Here is a 15,762-nt window from a genome sequence, read left to right on the forward strand (position 1 = left end):
ACGCACATTCTGGTGATTGAGCACTCGTTAGGTGCCTCATACGGGCAGGATACTACTGGCCCACCATGAAAAAAGATGCCTCATAATTTGTGAATAAATGCAAACAGTGTCAGAAATACGCACCAATAATTCACCAAGCAGGCGAACATGTTCATTCAGTCACCTCCCCGTAGCTGTTTATCAAATGGGGAATGGACATTGTGGGCCCTCTCCCTGCAGGATAAGGTAATGTACGATTTCTTTTAATTTTAACTGACTATTTCTCTAATTGGTTGGAAGCATGAGAATTCGCCCAAATACGTGAATAAGAGGTAATCGCCTTCATATGGAAAAACATCATTTGACGATTCGGCCTACCCAAGGAGATTAGTTGCGATAATGGACCCTAGTTCATGAGAAAGAAAACCGTTGAATTCTTTGAGAAATGGCACATTAAGAGGATACTTTCTACCCCTTATCAACCAGTGGGCAACGGGCAGGCAGAATCCTCCAACAAGTCCATATTAAACATCATGAAGAAAAAACTTGAAAAACGTCAAGGGACCGTGGCCGGAAATACTCTCAAAAGCATTATGGGCGTACAGAACCACCCCGAAGATGAGCATAGAAGAGACACCCTATTTTGTGGTCTACGAAATAGAAACAGTTATGCCGGTTGAGGTCAGAGAGCCCAGCCTAAGGTTATCCCATAAAAGGGGCACCAGCAATGACGAGAGTAGAAGGCAAGATCGACGAATGAAGAGACATGGAGTACATAAGAATGGTCGCCCAAAAGCAGCATGCGAAATGTTACTACAACAAAAAGGAAAAAGTTCGACCGCTCAAAGTCGGGGACTACGTACTCAAAGCCAAAACCCAAGCATGCAGAGATCCACGAAAAGACAAACTGGGAACAAACTGGGACGGCCCGTACAAAATTATAGGCAAAGCAAACAAGGGTTCATTCCAACTAGAGACAATGGAAGGAAAACAATTACCAAACAATTGGAATATTAGCCACCTCAAGTACTTCAACTTCGAAAAGGAGAAGCGCCCCCCAAGTCGTACTCTTTTTCCCTCACTTAAGTTTTGTCATATTAGGGTTTTCTCAAGGAGGTTTTTAATGAGGCGACAAAAGGGACACTTCGAGTCGAAGTATGCAAAGAACAAACTGATTTCTCTTTCATTGCCCGACTCCTAAAGACTCTCCAAGTCGAACAATGAAGGGAATATATAGATCAGGACTGGGAATGGAAGGCCAGCAAATGCCCAAAGTTTGTAACTTTCTCTAATAATGTAATCAGAGCAACTACGTAAAAGTAATAGAAACTTACGTTTATCAAAACCGCCTTAACAAAAGGTTAAGTTTGACATAGCTCGTACAAACACCTATCGGTCTTCGGCCATAATTTAACGAAAGGTTAAGTTCGACCTAGCTCAAACAAATACCTACCGGCCCCTAACCGCGATTTGACAAAAGATTAAGTTTGACCTAGCTTGAACTAACACCTATCAGCCCTCGGCCATAACTTAACAAAAGGTTAATTTTGACTAAGCTCGAACAACACCTATCGGCTCTTGGCCACAAGTTGACAAAAAGTTAAGTTCGGCCCAGCTTGAACAAACACCAAACGACCCTCGGCCACAACTTGACAAAAGGATAAGTTTAACCCAATTCGAACAAATGCCTATTAGCCCTCGGTCACAACTTAACAAAAGGATAAGTTTGATCCAGCTCGAGCAAACACCTACCGGCCCTCGGCCACGATATGACAAAAGGTTAAGTTCGACCCAACTCGAACTAACACCTATCAGCCCTCGATCACAACTTAACAAAAAGTTGTTTGACTAAGCTCGAACAACACCTATCGGCCCTCGGCCACAAGTTGGAAAAAGGTTAAGTTCGACCCAACTCGAACAAACACCTAACGGCCCTCGACCACAACTTGACAAAAGGATAAGTTCGACCCTATTCTAACAAACGCCTACAGGCCCTCAGACACAACTTAACAAAAGGTTAAGTTTGACTAAGCTCGAACAACACCTATCAGCCCTCAATCATATGTTGACAAAAGGTTAAGTTCGACCCAGCTTGAACAAACACCTAATAGCCCTCGGCCACAACTTGACAAAAGGATATGTTCGACCCAGTTCAAACAAACACCGACCGAACCTCGACCACAACTTAACGAAAGATAAAATTCGACCAAGTTCAAACAACACCTATCGGCCAAATCTAATCAAAGAGACATACTCGACCTATGTAAGCAAAGGGTTTATATGACCCATAGTTATTCGACTCCAAAACTGTGACCAGCTAGAAGACAACAATAAAAAGTACAGAAAGTGAAACGAGCAAACAACAGAATAAAAAATATACAAGTTCAAAAACAAAAGCACAGGAAGAAGGTACAAGGAACAACTTTAATACTTCATATGTAAATAATGAGTTCTTTACAAAGGCTCTTGAAGACGCCACAAAAATATACAAGGAAGTTAAAAAGAAAAACTACTGGTCGTCACCATCACGACCTTCAGCGTTCTCGCCAGCTCGATCTCCAATGGCGACACCACCCTGACCACCAATACCCTCATTGTCTCGGCCCCAGCATCCTCTCTATCCTCGCACTAAGGGTAAATGAAACCATACCAAGCATCTTCCTCAAGCCGATCTATGCCGTCTTCCCCATCCTCCTCATCAGGTCGAGGCATAGGAGGGTGCAGCCACAAGCGAGCTGAGCTTCGCGAGCCTTAATCCGAGCATCCTCAAGGGCTGCCTCAGAAATAGAGCCCGCTACATACAAGTCCCGAAACACATTTAGTCGGGCCTTAGCGTGGATCCACTCTTCGTACAACGCCTGAGGGACGTTAGAAAAATGAGAAACATTAAAAGAATAAGATCGCACAAGCAGTTGGGCCCTTTCGGCCTCTATAGCGTCAAGTCGGTCATGAAGCTTGGAGTTTTCCATGTCCAGCTCCCCGATCCTCTCCTCGAGACGATCCTCCTTTGCCCTCGCCATCGATTGATCATTTTCCCGCTCAGCTTAGAGAGTCTTATTCTTCAACTCGAGGATGTCTGCCTTCCTCCGAGCGTCTAACCGAGAGGACTCCACCTTCTTGAGCTCCTCTTAGGCCTCTACGCCCCTACTAAGCTCGAGCTCCTCTTCTTTTCTCCTCATTGTCCCCTCGAGGATGTTGCACTTCTCTACGGCCTGCATCAGCTCTTCATCCCTCTTCTTCAAGTCATCCCTTAGGGCCCGCACGTCGCCGCCCTCACAAAGCCGACTTCGAAGATCCGAGTATTTACCGCGATACTCAGTATATTTTCCTTTCAACTTCACAAAGATCTCTTTGCACCTTTTCTCTCTCCGGGCGCTCTCAATTTCCAGAATAACCGTTTGCAAATCAAAGGAAAAAGCTCAGAACTTGGAACAAGCTAAAGCATTAGAAAAGGGTCGTACAACAGTACTTACCCTGAGAACAAAGCTGGCAATGCTCCTAGACAGAGAACTATCATCTATCTCCTTGAGGGTCTTACCCTCGACGTCGGAACAGAGAGGACCGAGGGCAGGGACTACCTCATCGGTGTTTACCATTGGGATCGTCATTGTCCCGAACCTCCCTCCAATCTCACCTCGAGCTGGGTGAGCCCCTCATCGATCATTCTCAAGTCATCCAAATCAACATCGGAGCCCAACTCATCACCATCCTAGGCAACGGTCTTCCCCCTATCACCAGTAGGCGAAGAGACATCTATGGCCGCTCGAGAGGTCGAAGCCTCTTCTTTCCACGGTAGTGCGTGACCTCCATCATCAAACATCCCATCCTCGATCGTTTCCCCCTCGGGATGCTCCAGCATACCCGCATCCACCTCTTCCCATTATGGGGCCTCGGAACCCACCCCAATATTTTCTCCAACATGGATTACGGATGTCTCTCGGAGAGTGAATCCTCCTTCCTCAGAATCGATGACTAATGGCACTTCTCCCCCAGCATCTATAACTCTACTATTAGGAGGCCGTAGACCCCCATTATCGGGGATGACATCATCATCCTCTTCAATCAACAAGAAGTGTTGAGGAACAAAAGTAGCAGTGCAGACAACGGCATGCTCTTGGATCGCAGTGGCCAAGGCGGGGATAGGTGCGGGGGATACAATAGTCGCAATAGGGGTAGAAGCCAAAGGCATAGCAGCCCTCCTCCGAAAAGATGGCATGGGTGCCCGGATCCTCCAAGAAGACCCCCTACCTGGGAAAGAAAAGGATGGAAATTAGTAAAACGAGCCGACATACGTCAAAAAGTACAACCACGGGCAGAGAAAATAAGTTGCTTGTTGAAGGAAGAGCTGGCCTAAACTTCTTTAAAAAGATTGGCCAGTCGCAGATCCCTATAGCATGAGGGAGAACCTGCTCGACCCAATCGGAAATGCACACGACTAGGGAAGGAGGCTGGTTATTAGCTGCAAGAAAGAGAAAATCATTTAACTAACTCAAAGTAATCAAAGGAAAAAAGAGAAAAACAGGACACTTACGTGTATAGTTCCAAGCCTTAGGGAAGTCGTCGACGTTATCCACAATGTCCTCAGTTCTGACATAAAAGAAGTCAAGCAAGAAATGGCGACTGGCCTTATCGTCCATCTTCACCACCAAGCACTTGCCTCCAAGGTGGCGAAGGCTTAACATCGTTCCATTATAGAAGCTAGTGGTGAACAGGCGCACCAAATATTGCAGCGTCACTTCGACCCCGGATAACTCGGCAAATTTGGCCAATATTCTGATAACTTTGTAGACGTACAGTGCAAGCTGAGCAGGGCAAACGTCATAGTGGCGACAAAATTCTTCCACCAACGGAAGAGAGGGAATGTTTAACCGATGCAGAAGGGGAAGGCATATAAAGCTCACTACCCAGGACGATGAACCTGCACCACGAACCCTTCAGCTGGGATCAGTTAGACGTGGTTGGGAAGACCAAACTTGGATTTGAATCCAGCAAACTCTTTGGATGCCATCGTCGATAGAAAATTCTCGGGTACCACATCCGCTGATCGGGCGAGATTAGACCTGGCATCGGGGTTGCAGCAGAGTATCTTCTCCACCGACGGGAAAGCTTCATCCTCAGCAATGGTGGAAACACTCTCCTCAAGAGTAGGGAACACAACTGCCAAGGGAGCAACGCGACTCCCTTCACCAGCATCTGAGGATAAGTTCGACATACTTTAAGATAATGAAGTAGAATGCAAGAAAGGGAGATTGTGATATGATGTAGGGCAATGGAATAGAGAAAGAATATTTAGAGAAGAAGACCGATATCTCAAAACTTTAGGAGCGCAAAATTTCAAATCCAGGTTTAACAACCCTTATTTATAAAAAAAATAAGGCACCAAAACCTGAAACGTTTTGCCTTAATAGGCACCAAACCCAAAACGGCTCATCATAATTGGCACCGGAATCGAAAAGGCAGATCCAATCAATGGTCACACGTAAATCGAAGCAATACGTCAGAAACAGACATCATCATGACGCATGCCGTCATGACATCACCCCTTCTCTTGGACAATATGGCTCCAACAAATCACCCAAAAAAATTAAGGGACTTGAAATACGCGGCCCACTAAGAGCCATATCGCATGCTCGCCACGACGACTACGACCCATATAGTCTACTGGATAAGATCGACCATGAATGACATTATTCGCTCATTGAACTCGCATGTGAGGATGACCTCAACAAGCGGAGGTACTAACTGTATGGGCCAAAAATTATTTTTGATATGATTAAAGCTTATCAGCATTAAAAGGGCCTTCATGGGCTGCCATGTGTCACCGGTATGACTGCGACAAAGGCCTGCCCAAGGTGGAAGTGATCCCTTAAGATATGAAGGGAGGAGTCGATGAGTCATTGAAGATCAAGGTCGAGGAGTCATCGAAGATCAAGATCGAGGTCGAGCATTCATCTTAGATAGAGTAATAACGGGTAGTTTTAGGATAAGACACTAAAGAGAATATTCTAGTGGATATTCTCTGAACTTGTACTATTAGGGTTTTTAGGTATATGTTCCCTATAAATAGAAAGAGACATGATTATAGGGGGCATGAGATATTCACTTGTAAAAAATATACATTGACTTTCTCTATAGAATCTGGCTTTATTGCAAACATACAATATATATCTTTTTCTTAAGATTCTTGCCTAACTTTTCCACTCGATCCAAGAACAGTCTGAACATTCGAAGGCTCGTCAATCATTCATCATTGTCAGAAAGAATATCCATATATCTCAACCATTTTCGGGTGACTCACATGTTCTTATTTACTTAAATGACACATTCATTGCTAGTTATTGTTATTTAATACTATCCACTTCTTGTTGGGTCATTGAATATTACTAGTGTTGTCAACATTTATTACGATTTGGATAATATACGTATCATCTTACCACAAAATCAGTTAATATATCTTTTGGACATTAATATTGGATAAGAATGATTTTATTTTATTAAATCTAATTGTCTAAACCCAGAACTAAATTTTGGGTCAAACAATATGAATATAGATTCTCATTATTGAGCCGCTAAAAATATAATAATACCTCAAAGTTGCAAAATCAATGGAAATTTTGATCAGTTTAAAGAATTAGTAGATTAAAGAGCTCAAGTTTTTCTTGTATAATATATTTAATTCTCCAAAAATATTATATTTGCAAATAACTATTGTTGCCTAGATAACTTAAGTTTTGAACAAATACCAAATACTTAAAAATATAATTACTATAAGGGCATCTTCAACTCTCCCACATTTCTCCATAATGGGGGCAATTTTTGCCATAATGGGGCTCCAATGCTCCCCTATTTTTGCCCTTAAAATGGGGGATGAATAGTATTACTCCAGATATGGAGTGACACTATTCATCTCCTCCACTACTATTCATCATTATTTTATTATTTAACTCATTTAATTTATCTCTTTATATATACCTAATTATGTTTATGTAATATCATTATAATATTAATTTTACATCTTAACTTTGGCGTATAATTTTGATAAATTAATTTTCGTGCATTTATTATTTTTATGTAAAATTGTAAGTTAATTTTATTATAAGTTATAATTGTACAAAAAATATATAATCATCTCAAAAAATGAATGGTGCAAATATAAAATCATGTCGAAAAGATGTTAAACGTGCATTCAGAGTTTTGCAAGCTCGTTTCGCAATTGTTGCAGGACCATCACGTTTTTGGAGAAAAGAAGTGTTACATGATATAATAACTACATGTATTATACTGCACAACATGATAATAGAGGATGAACGTGATCTTAATGCACCAATTCATGATGATTGGGAATGTCCACCTCCAACGGTAGAAATGATAGTAGATAAAAATCATCGATTTGAGCAATTTTTAGCTCGACACAAAAAAATGAAGGACAAAGATGCTCATTTTGCACTTCGTAATGCATTAATAGATCATTTATCGGAGCATACTAGAAATGGAAGTTAAATATTTATGTAATATTTAATATGAATTTTACCATAATGTAATATGTATTTAATTATCTTGTATCTCAATGATTTCACTTTTATTTGAATTATCCGTTAATATATATAATCTATAATATTTGCTTATAAATTATATTATTTAAAAATTTATGGTATAAAATAATTTTATATTAAATTATATGTGATGAATATGTAAAAAAGAAAAAAAGATAGAATTTCTTTAATAGAAATAAGAAAATAAAATTTAAATAAAAGATAATAATATAATATTGAAGAGAGAGAAGAATATAAAATGAAATATTCTTTTTTGTAGTGAAAAATGGAGTAATGGTTGGAGTAACTTTACTCCATTTTGGAGGAGAAAATGGAGGTAAGGGTTGGAGATAGCCTAAGGGGTTGTTTGGTTGCAAGTCAAAGGTACACTCTCGGATGGCTAGACTTGCTCAAACCCCATGCGCGTTAATTACCTACCTGAATTTAACTAATAAACACTAATACAGTATATTGTATTAATTCCAACAAGTTGTATTACTTGATAGTGTAAAAGTTTTTTATACTGTCGATATAAATAAGTTAAATCCTACTAAATTATATCATCTGGCAAAAATGATGAGATAAACCACTTTTAAATATTTAGCACTACACCAACAAAAGTTGTAATAGAGCGGTAAACATTTTTTCATTATTAATCAGAGATTTCGAGTTCGAGCACAGCGGAGTCACCTTATATTAAGGATACACTTAGATAGGTAATTTTTTTTAATACGTATATATAGACTATATGTTGACTCCCCTTGATTTTTTCATATATTTACCTTATATATTTTGACATTTCTTAATGAAAATCCTAACTCCGCTATTAAATTTGAGCCCTAAATATATAATCGCCTTTGATAAATATCACATTATCCCCAAATGCAAAATTTTCCGGCAAGTCCAAATTTAAGCTGACCTCAATACTGAAACCCAAAAAAATATTTATTGCTACAAACTTCAAAGGCTGCGGGCAAAAGTGGGACAACGTTGGAGGCAACTTGTTCAAGATACTACGAACTAGTTGTCTAAGTACTATATTTACCAAACTTTCTATTGAGTTGTTGAATCTAATTCGGAAGCTGTCAAATGCCGCCCAAGTATAATAGTATACATTATCAGTTTCATTTGAATATTCCTGACTAGTTAGTTTTACTTGTATTTCTAGTTAACTCCTCAATCTTTTGCGATGAGGAAACAATGCCCTTTTACTTTTAAAACAGTAGAAAACTCGAGAAATTTTTAAAGTTTAGGAATATCTTATAAGTAAGTCCATATCATTTGTAAACAATTTAGCATTTCATTTTGTTATCTTTTATTTGTCAAAATGAGTTTGAGACTACTTACTACATTGCAAAAATTGATTACTCCGCATTGGATTCTATTGCTTTGTTATGATTAAAAAGTGCAATAGTTTTTCATATTTTTTTAAATTAAAATTGGATTCACATCTACTAATTTTATCAACTTTTTATACGTAATCTTTAATACCGAGTCACATCCCACGTTTGAATTGACTTCATTTAGGCAATTTGTGAACTAATGGATCATTTCTAGGAGAAGTTTTGGAGATTTTTTTACCTAATTCAGATACCAAAAGAAATAGAAGTAATTCAATCCTGGATATTTTTTAAAAAAATAGACAAGCAATAAATATGAACCATAACCGGGTAAGGTGAGTGAGTATTTTTGTGATTTCTAATAGTATAATCGATAATTTAATGAGGCTACCATATCATCTATAATGACATATATTTGATCCATGTAAATGGAGAAGGATAGTGAGTAACGGGTTTACCAATTGTTTGTGTTAGTCTCAATGGTGGATTACAAGAATATTAATAACTTAGTATAGAAATATTAATGATGTGAAAGGTTTTTTTATTTGTTATTAATACTTGTTCTACTATTTTGCTCAAGTCCGACTGAGAAAGAGTTAGGAGTACAATAAATTAAAAAGATACATTGATATCGGGCAAAACTATGTTTAATGTTCCACTCTTCACCATTGATAAGCAACTAAAATGATAAAAAGAAAGGTATTTCCATTTTGACTTGCTATTTTATATAAAACGAAAAAAGATATTTGAGATATTCGGTTACCTTAAATATATCGTCAGCTGGCTTTACTTAGGGGCTGTTTGGCCATACAAAAGTTTTCACCTTTTTTTTTGAAAAAATAATTTACTTTTTTCGAAATCAACATTTGTCCATAAAATTTTTAATTTTCACTTGAAAATGAATTTCGAAATTTTTCAAAAATTTGAAAAACTCCAAAAGGATGTTTCTCAAAATTTTCACTTCAAATCACTCACAAAAATTCAAAAATAACCCAAAAATATATTCATGTTCCAACACAACTCTAACTTTTAAATACCATTTTTACTTGAAAATTATTCACCTTTTTTCCCGGAATTTTACAATTCTTATGTCCAAACGCTCACTTAATGATAATATCAAGCAGTGGCAAAACCACATGGTCATAAGGGTGGTCAATTGACCACCCGTCGTCGAAATATTACACTGTGTACATAGGTAAAATATTACGTTTTAGAGGTATATAACACATATTGAACACCCTTTGTAGGAAAAATATTTCGCTTCTTTTAAATTTGAATACCCTTGAGGAAATTCCTAACTTTGCCACTGGTATCAAGTTAAATTGCAATGCTCCAACTATAATTCAAAAACTCTCTTTTTTCTTGTAATTTTAGTGGTAAAATAAATATTGACATTGTTAACAAAATTTATTTATTCTTAACTCTTAAATGTTACTAAATATTAGGAGCATCATATTTCCTACTCAAAATGCTTTTCTTTTTCCTTAAGAAATGTAAGAAATATTTGGAGACAGGGTTGGTAATGCAAAATCCAAAACCCAAAGGATCTGGTGGTAATTAACCAATTTCTGGGATGCGTCGGCTTGTAAGTCAGTTTTACTGCATGCCGAAAAGGGAACCGACGAAGTAAGAAGTGTCGCTTTCCAAATCATTAGATTTTTCCCTGTTAAATACTCTTACATTGTAAACTTTCCAATTTGATTCTTTTTCATTTTCTCTCTTTCTTTCAACATCAAGCAATTTATAGCACCAAAGAAACAAACAAGTTTCTCACTCTTTCAGCTGACGCCTTAGTTTAGATTCATTCATCTTCTTTTTCACTCTATTCTTCATTTTCCTCATATTCATTTCTTAAAACTTTTTCCAAGACTTCCCATAAAATCTGATCCATTTCTGAAATCAATCACTTTGTTTTCCACTTTTTTTCCTTCTGAATTTGAAGTTGCAATCTTTTTAGTGAATTTCTATTTGGGTTTTTCTAGATTTTGAAAAATAGGGGGTGAATCAAAAAGTTTATTTTTGATATTTTCTTGGATTTGGGTCTGGTTGTGAGAAGTTTGAAGTGGGTCTTTTATTAATCTAAGCATTTGATTTGTTGGATTTTCTTGGAATTTTTTACCCCATGATTGTCCTTTGAAGTGGGAATTGATTTGTGTGGTGGATTATATTTGATAATTGTGAGAGATTGATTTAGAGAGATGGCTGCAAAAGAGTTGATAGAGATCAAATTCAGGCTTGCTGATGGCAGTGATATTGGACCCAATAAGTATATGCCCAACACCAGAGTTGATACTCTTAAAGAAAAGATTATTGCTCAGTGGCCCAAAGGTTTGTAAATTTTCTCTATCTTTACTTATTATGTTAATTTAGAGCAGTTTGATCCAATTTAAGAATAGTACTTTTTAAAAAAAATTAAATCCAGTCTTTTTCTTTAAGTGCATAATTTGTTTGCTTGTTGGATATTTTGGTGTTTGTGTTAGCAATTTGAAATTTAGTGCTTCCATTTAAGAGTGAACATATTTTGTTCTATTGACAATAAGCAGTTTCCTGTCCTTGTATTTTCTTGCTATTATTCTATCTTGGACCAAGGGGGAAGGTAGTGTATGAACTTAAATGAGTACTTTGTGATTTTTTTGAAATGGTTTCAGCTGATTGTTGTATTGACTGGAGTTTCTGCCTTATGAAACTGACCATTTAAGGAAAGTTAAACACCTTGTATTTTCGATCATAAGTGAAAGATTCTAAACAAGGGATATATGGAATGGGACCATGGATTTTCTTTCGACTTACCATTTCAATAATTTGATGCCAGTTTGCTAAGAGAATGAATATACCTGATTACTCTTTATGTTCCATCTTTTCATCCTTTGTGCCACCACGATCCGCTTATTGAATTTAAGCTCGGAAAGTCAATGTTTCGTGGACAAATAATACGCCAGTATAGACCTGCTGCATATCGATTAACGAAAAAGTAACACACGTATACGACCTCTATCCTTATATTGATCTTGAATATATATAGCAGAGGCAATTGTCCTATGGTGGTTATATGGATCATCAGTTTATTGAGTTTTTGATAATCTTACATACTTCTGCCCCTTAGTTGCGTATTCTTGACTACTAATGGTTGATTACATCTCCTGATTGTTTTGAGGTATCCCTTCATTCCATGTGCCATTTTTTTGTGAATATTCTTAACCTGTTGAATTCATTTATAATTAATTCTGGTGTCTGCCTTAATGCTTGATATTTGTCATATCTGTTACATAAGAATGTGAAGTTTAATCAATGGCAACTATATTTGAATAATTGAAAGGAAATCTCTTTTAATTCACAACATTGATAAATAAGCTTACAATACATTAGGATTCTTACTTGTGGACTTCACCACCTCTTTTGCAAGAGCAGTTAGCTTCATTTTAGCAAATGTAACCCTCCGCTCATCAGACAAGTCATACCAGTCAAAATAGTCCTCCATAGCTGATAGCCAATCGGCAAATATAGTTGGATTGAGCTTTCCATCAAAATCTGGTAAGTCCATTTTGACCTTCTTTCTGATGTTCCCCATAGTACCTTGATTTTCATTGAGGGGTCCGTTTAGTAAAGGTCGACTTGATGGTGGTTGAGGCATCTGCAGAGGCCTTTTTGCCACAACTCTTTTTTCAGTTGGGTTAGTTGGTTGGTCAAGCTGTTGAACATCTTCTGCGGCCTCTGGTCTTTCATGTGAAACAATTTGGACAGATTCCTTTTTTCCATTCACTGATAAATCAGTTGGTGGCTTCGAGTTCTGCAACTCAAGCGCTCTCACACGAGTTTTTAGATTCTGAACTTGTTCAGCTAACTGCAGTAGCAACTCATCCCTTTGACTATCAGTTAGCTTCCCGAGTGAAGGTTTTCCCACATCATTTGACATGATGCTGACCCCTCAAATACCAAACAAAGAGAGTAGGTTCTTTTGTCCTGGATATGAACTGACAACGAGAGGGATGATAATATTGGCAAAAGTATATGCAGGGGAATTGAGGTTTTCCAGCTTAGAAGCTGAGAAAAAATGCAGAGATGAATGAGGTCAAGAAGAGAGAGAGAGAGAGAGATTTTAAATATATTTCTGAAATATTATGTTTTCTGCAACTTGAGGGTTAACATGCATTTTATAAGAACAATTACTTGGGCATCAAGCAAGGATGTGAGCAGGGAAGCAATTGTTTGTCAAACTTGCTTCCTCAGACTCCATAGACTTGCTGTCCAAGTTTTGACTATTGAAGCATTTAAAATACAAACACATAATACTGAAATACATAGAAGACACTATAGAACTCTTACGGGATATACTTATGAGTAGGAGTAAGGGAAAAAGATCCAACCACACCTCTCTCACTGCGCGGCTTTCTGCGTCTCACTGGTGAACCTTGGAGCATATGCAGCAGATTCCCCAGAAGCGTACCCACTTTAAGTACATATATGCAAACATACCTGCTAAGAAAATGAACTTAAACAACTTCAAGGTCTTAACCTTTCCTGTGACAATATTAGCTCTAGAATTTGGATCCTCCTTGTCATTTCCAGATCATCTTTATTAGTATTTGCATAACCTGTTTGCCAATAATTGCAAATTGATGAAAGTGGAGGGATACCTTCTGTCATCCCACTTCTTTTGCTTTAAATCCAAATAAAAAGTGTTTTATTTTTGTTAGTTAAACTAATGAAAAGACTGCGAATCTCCAACGACAATAAGGTGGGATGTTACCATTTGTTCATCTGTTACTGTTATGCATTAATTTTAAGACCTGTCTTAAAAAGCTACAAAAGGAGCGCATAATATGATGGGGGGGTGTTTTTTCCTTCTCCCTTTTGGTTTTTCCATGGCAACATATTCCGTGCTTTTTGATCAGTGGCTTGAATGTTTTATTTTAGAAGAAACTTAAATCTGGCAATCACGAATGTGCTGCTCTTAATTTAACTACTCGTTTAGTCAGCTAGGATCCTCTTTGCTAACAGAAGATCTCAATTTGGCAGATAAAGATTATGGGCCAAAGACAATAAATGATGTGAAGCTTATTAATGCTGGAAGGATACTTGAGAATAATAAAACACTTGGTGAATCCAGACTTCCAGTTGCTGAAGTACCAGGAGGTGTCATAACTATGCATGTTGTTGTACGCCCTCCTATGAATGACAAAAGCAGTGGTAAGTTACACTTTTTGTTATTATCGGTACTCAGATCATGGTGACTGTGTATCAGATAGATGCTTTAATTATATCATGTACTCGTTTTTGAAGTACATGAATATAGTAGGACGGCCGTCAGTAATCGCCTGTAGCTCATGTCCCATTGAGGATACTCATAATAAGAGCATCAACTAGTATAACTGCTCAGATTGTCTTATCCTTTCTTGACATTCCTTTGTGAAAATCTTTAGCTATAACAGCTTAATTACATTGTCCTTTTTTTTCACATTCCTTCATCCAAGTCTATTTTTGTTTCACTTGCGATAGAAGATATAAAATCATGATGCGCAAAGCAAATCCTATCTGAAAGTATCAAAAAGCTATTGACTAACAGTATTGCTATATTTTATTTACATCGTCTAGAAGATAATACTCCCTCCCTCGTAATGTACTTGGTCCGTTTCCCTTGTCCGTCCCAAAAGATGACACCTTCTGATTTAGAACTGGTTAATTTAACACTCATTTTTCTGTTGACATAACTTGTTGTAAGTTCTGTTGGATACAGTAACAATTTTTTAGCTTGTCTACGTGCTAAAAAATTAGTACAGAGAGTAAGTATTAGGTGATAAATTCTTTTAGCTTGTCTACGTGCTGAGGATGACAAATTCGGTAGGTTGCCTACATCACACCCCTTGGGGTGCGGCCCTTCCCTGAACCCTGTGGGATGCTTCGGGCTGCCCTTTACGTGCTGAGGATGACAGCTCCAATTTGACTTCTCAACCGGATTCACTTACTCCCTTCGGTTGTTGGGGGGGGGGGGGGGGGTCTTTTCTTTTGTACTGCTTATGATTGTCATTGTGCTGTTCAATAAGTGTTCAGACTTCAGCGAAACCAGTTAACTAAATTGTCAATACAGTTAGGGATCATTCCTGTGCGCAACCTGCATGAAGCTTTTTGGAAAAGTACTTGAGAGCTTCTTGACTTGCATAGATTTGTCTGCCTGGTTTTGCATTTCACATGTTTAGGAGAAAAATATATTCATTGTCTATGATCCATTTGTTTGAGCCTTCTTATGATTCCTTTTTTCCCACACTGAAGCATACTGAATAAATTGTTTATGCATTTGTCACAGATAAACTGCAGGACGATTCCCTGAAGAAAGGCAGCTGTGGATGCACAATATTGTGATCCATCTGACCAGATAATAAGAATTACGCCATGTTTAGTAAGATCCCATAGCTCATGGATTTTTCAGTAGCGGAACTTTTGGATGCTTTAAGAAGTAATCTTGAACGTTAGTGGAATCCAAGATGTGAAATGACGAAATTTGAAGTTCAAATATCATTGAAGCTCTTTGCTTTTACCTTTTTTCCTTCTCTTTTCATTGTTTTACCTTTAGATTTCAGCTTGGTAATCTAGAAGGCAAAAAGGGATTGGTGCCATTGCTGTGTAGGAACTTCTGTGGAAAGGATGTAAAAGTTTTACTTTCTTTTCCAGGTGGGGGTATTGGTATTGGGGGCAAACTAGTTACAAGCACAAACGAACCAAAAGAGCTGTTAAAAATCATAGATGGTTTGATTTCATTTGATTCCAAATTCAGGCATTTGTACCTTGTTACGCTATTTCTTCTGTTATTGAAGCTCCATTGTCTATGGCATCAAATCGACTATGCCAATATATTGCTTGGAAAAATATGGAAAATGAAGATTCATATAGTTAACCACAACTTGTTTGGAATTGAC

General features: G+C 37.7%; 2 protein-coding genes across 2 annotated transcripts; one reads left to right on the forward strand and one right to left on the reverse strand.

The window, feature by feature from the left end:
- The first annotated feature begins 10,550 nt into the window (after positions 1-10,550).
- LOC107764192 (membrane-anchored ubiquitin-fold protein 3) lies at positions 10,551-15,743 on the forward strand. The gene is made up of 3 exons (XM_016582732.2): positions 10,551-11,179; positions 13,868-14,038; positions 15,153-15,743. Exons 1-3 carry the CDS (start codon positions 11,050-11,052, stop codon positions 15,206-15,208), a joined length of 357 nt encoding a protein of 118 aa, XP_016438218.1. The 5' UTR covers positions 10,551-11,049; the 3' UTR covers positions 15,209-15,743.
- LOC107764191 (uncharacterized) lies at positions 11,955-12,903 on the reverse strand. Its single transcript, XM_016582731.2, has 2 exons — positions 12,227-12,903; positions 11,955-12,110 (listed from the first exon to the last, which is right to left on the reverse strand). The coding sequence occupies exons 1-2, from the start codon at positions 12,762-12,764 to the stop codon at positions 12,088-12,090; spliced, it is 561 nt and encodes a 186-aa protein (XP_016438217.1). The 5' UTR covers positions 12,765-12,903; the 3' UTR covers positions 11,955-12,087.
- Positions 15,744-15,762: the final 19 nt, after the last annotated feature.

The sequence above is a fragment of the Nicotiana tabacum genome, chromosome 12, assembly GCF_000715075.1.
Source record: "Nicotiana tabacum cultivar K326 chromosome 12, ASM71507v2, whole genome shotgun sequence".
In the NCBI taxonomy this organism is placed as follows: domain Eukaryota; kingdom Viridiplantae; phylum Streptophyta; class Magnoliopsida; order Solanales; family Solanaceae; genus Nicotiana; species Nicotiana tabacum.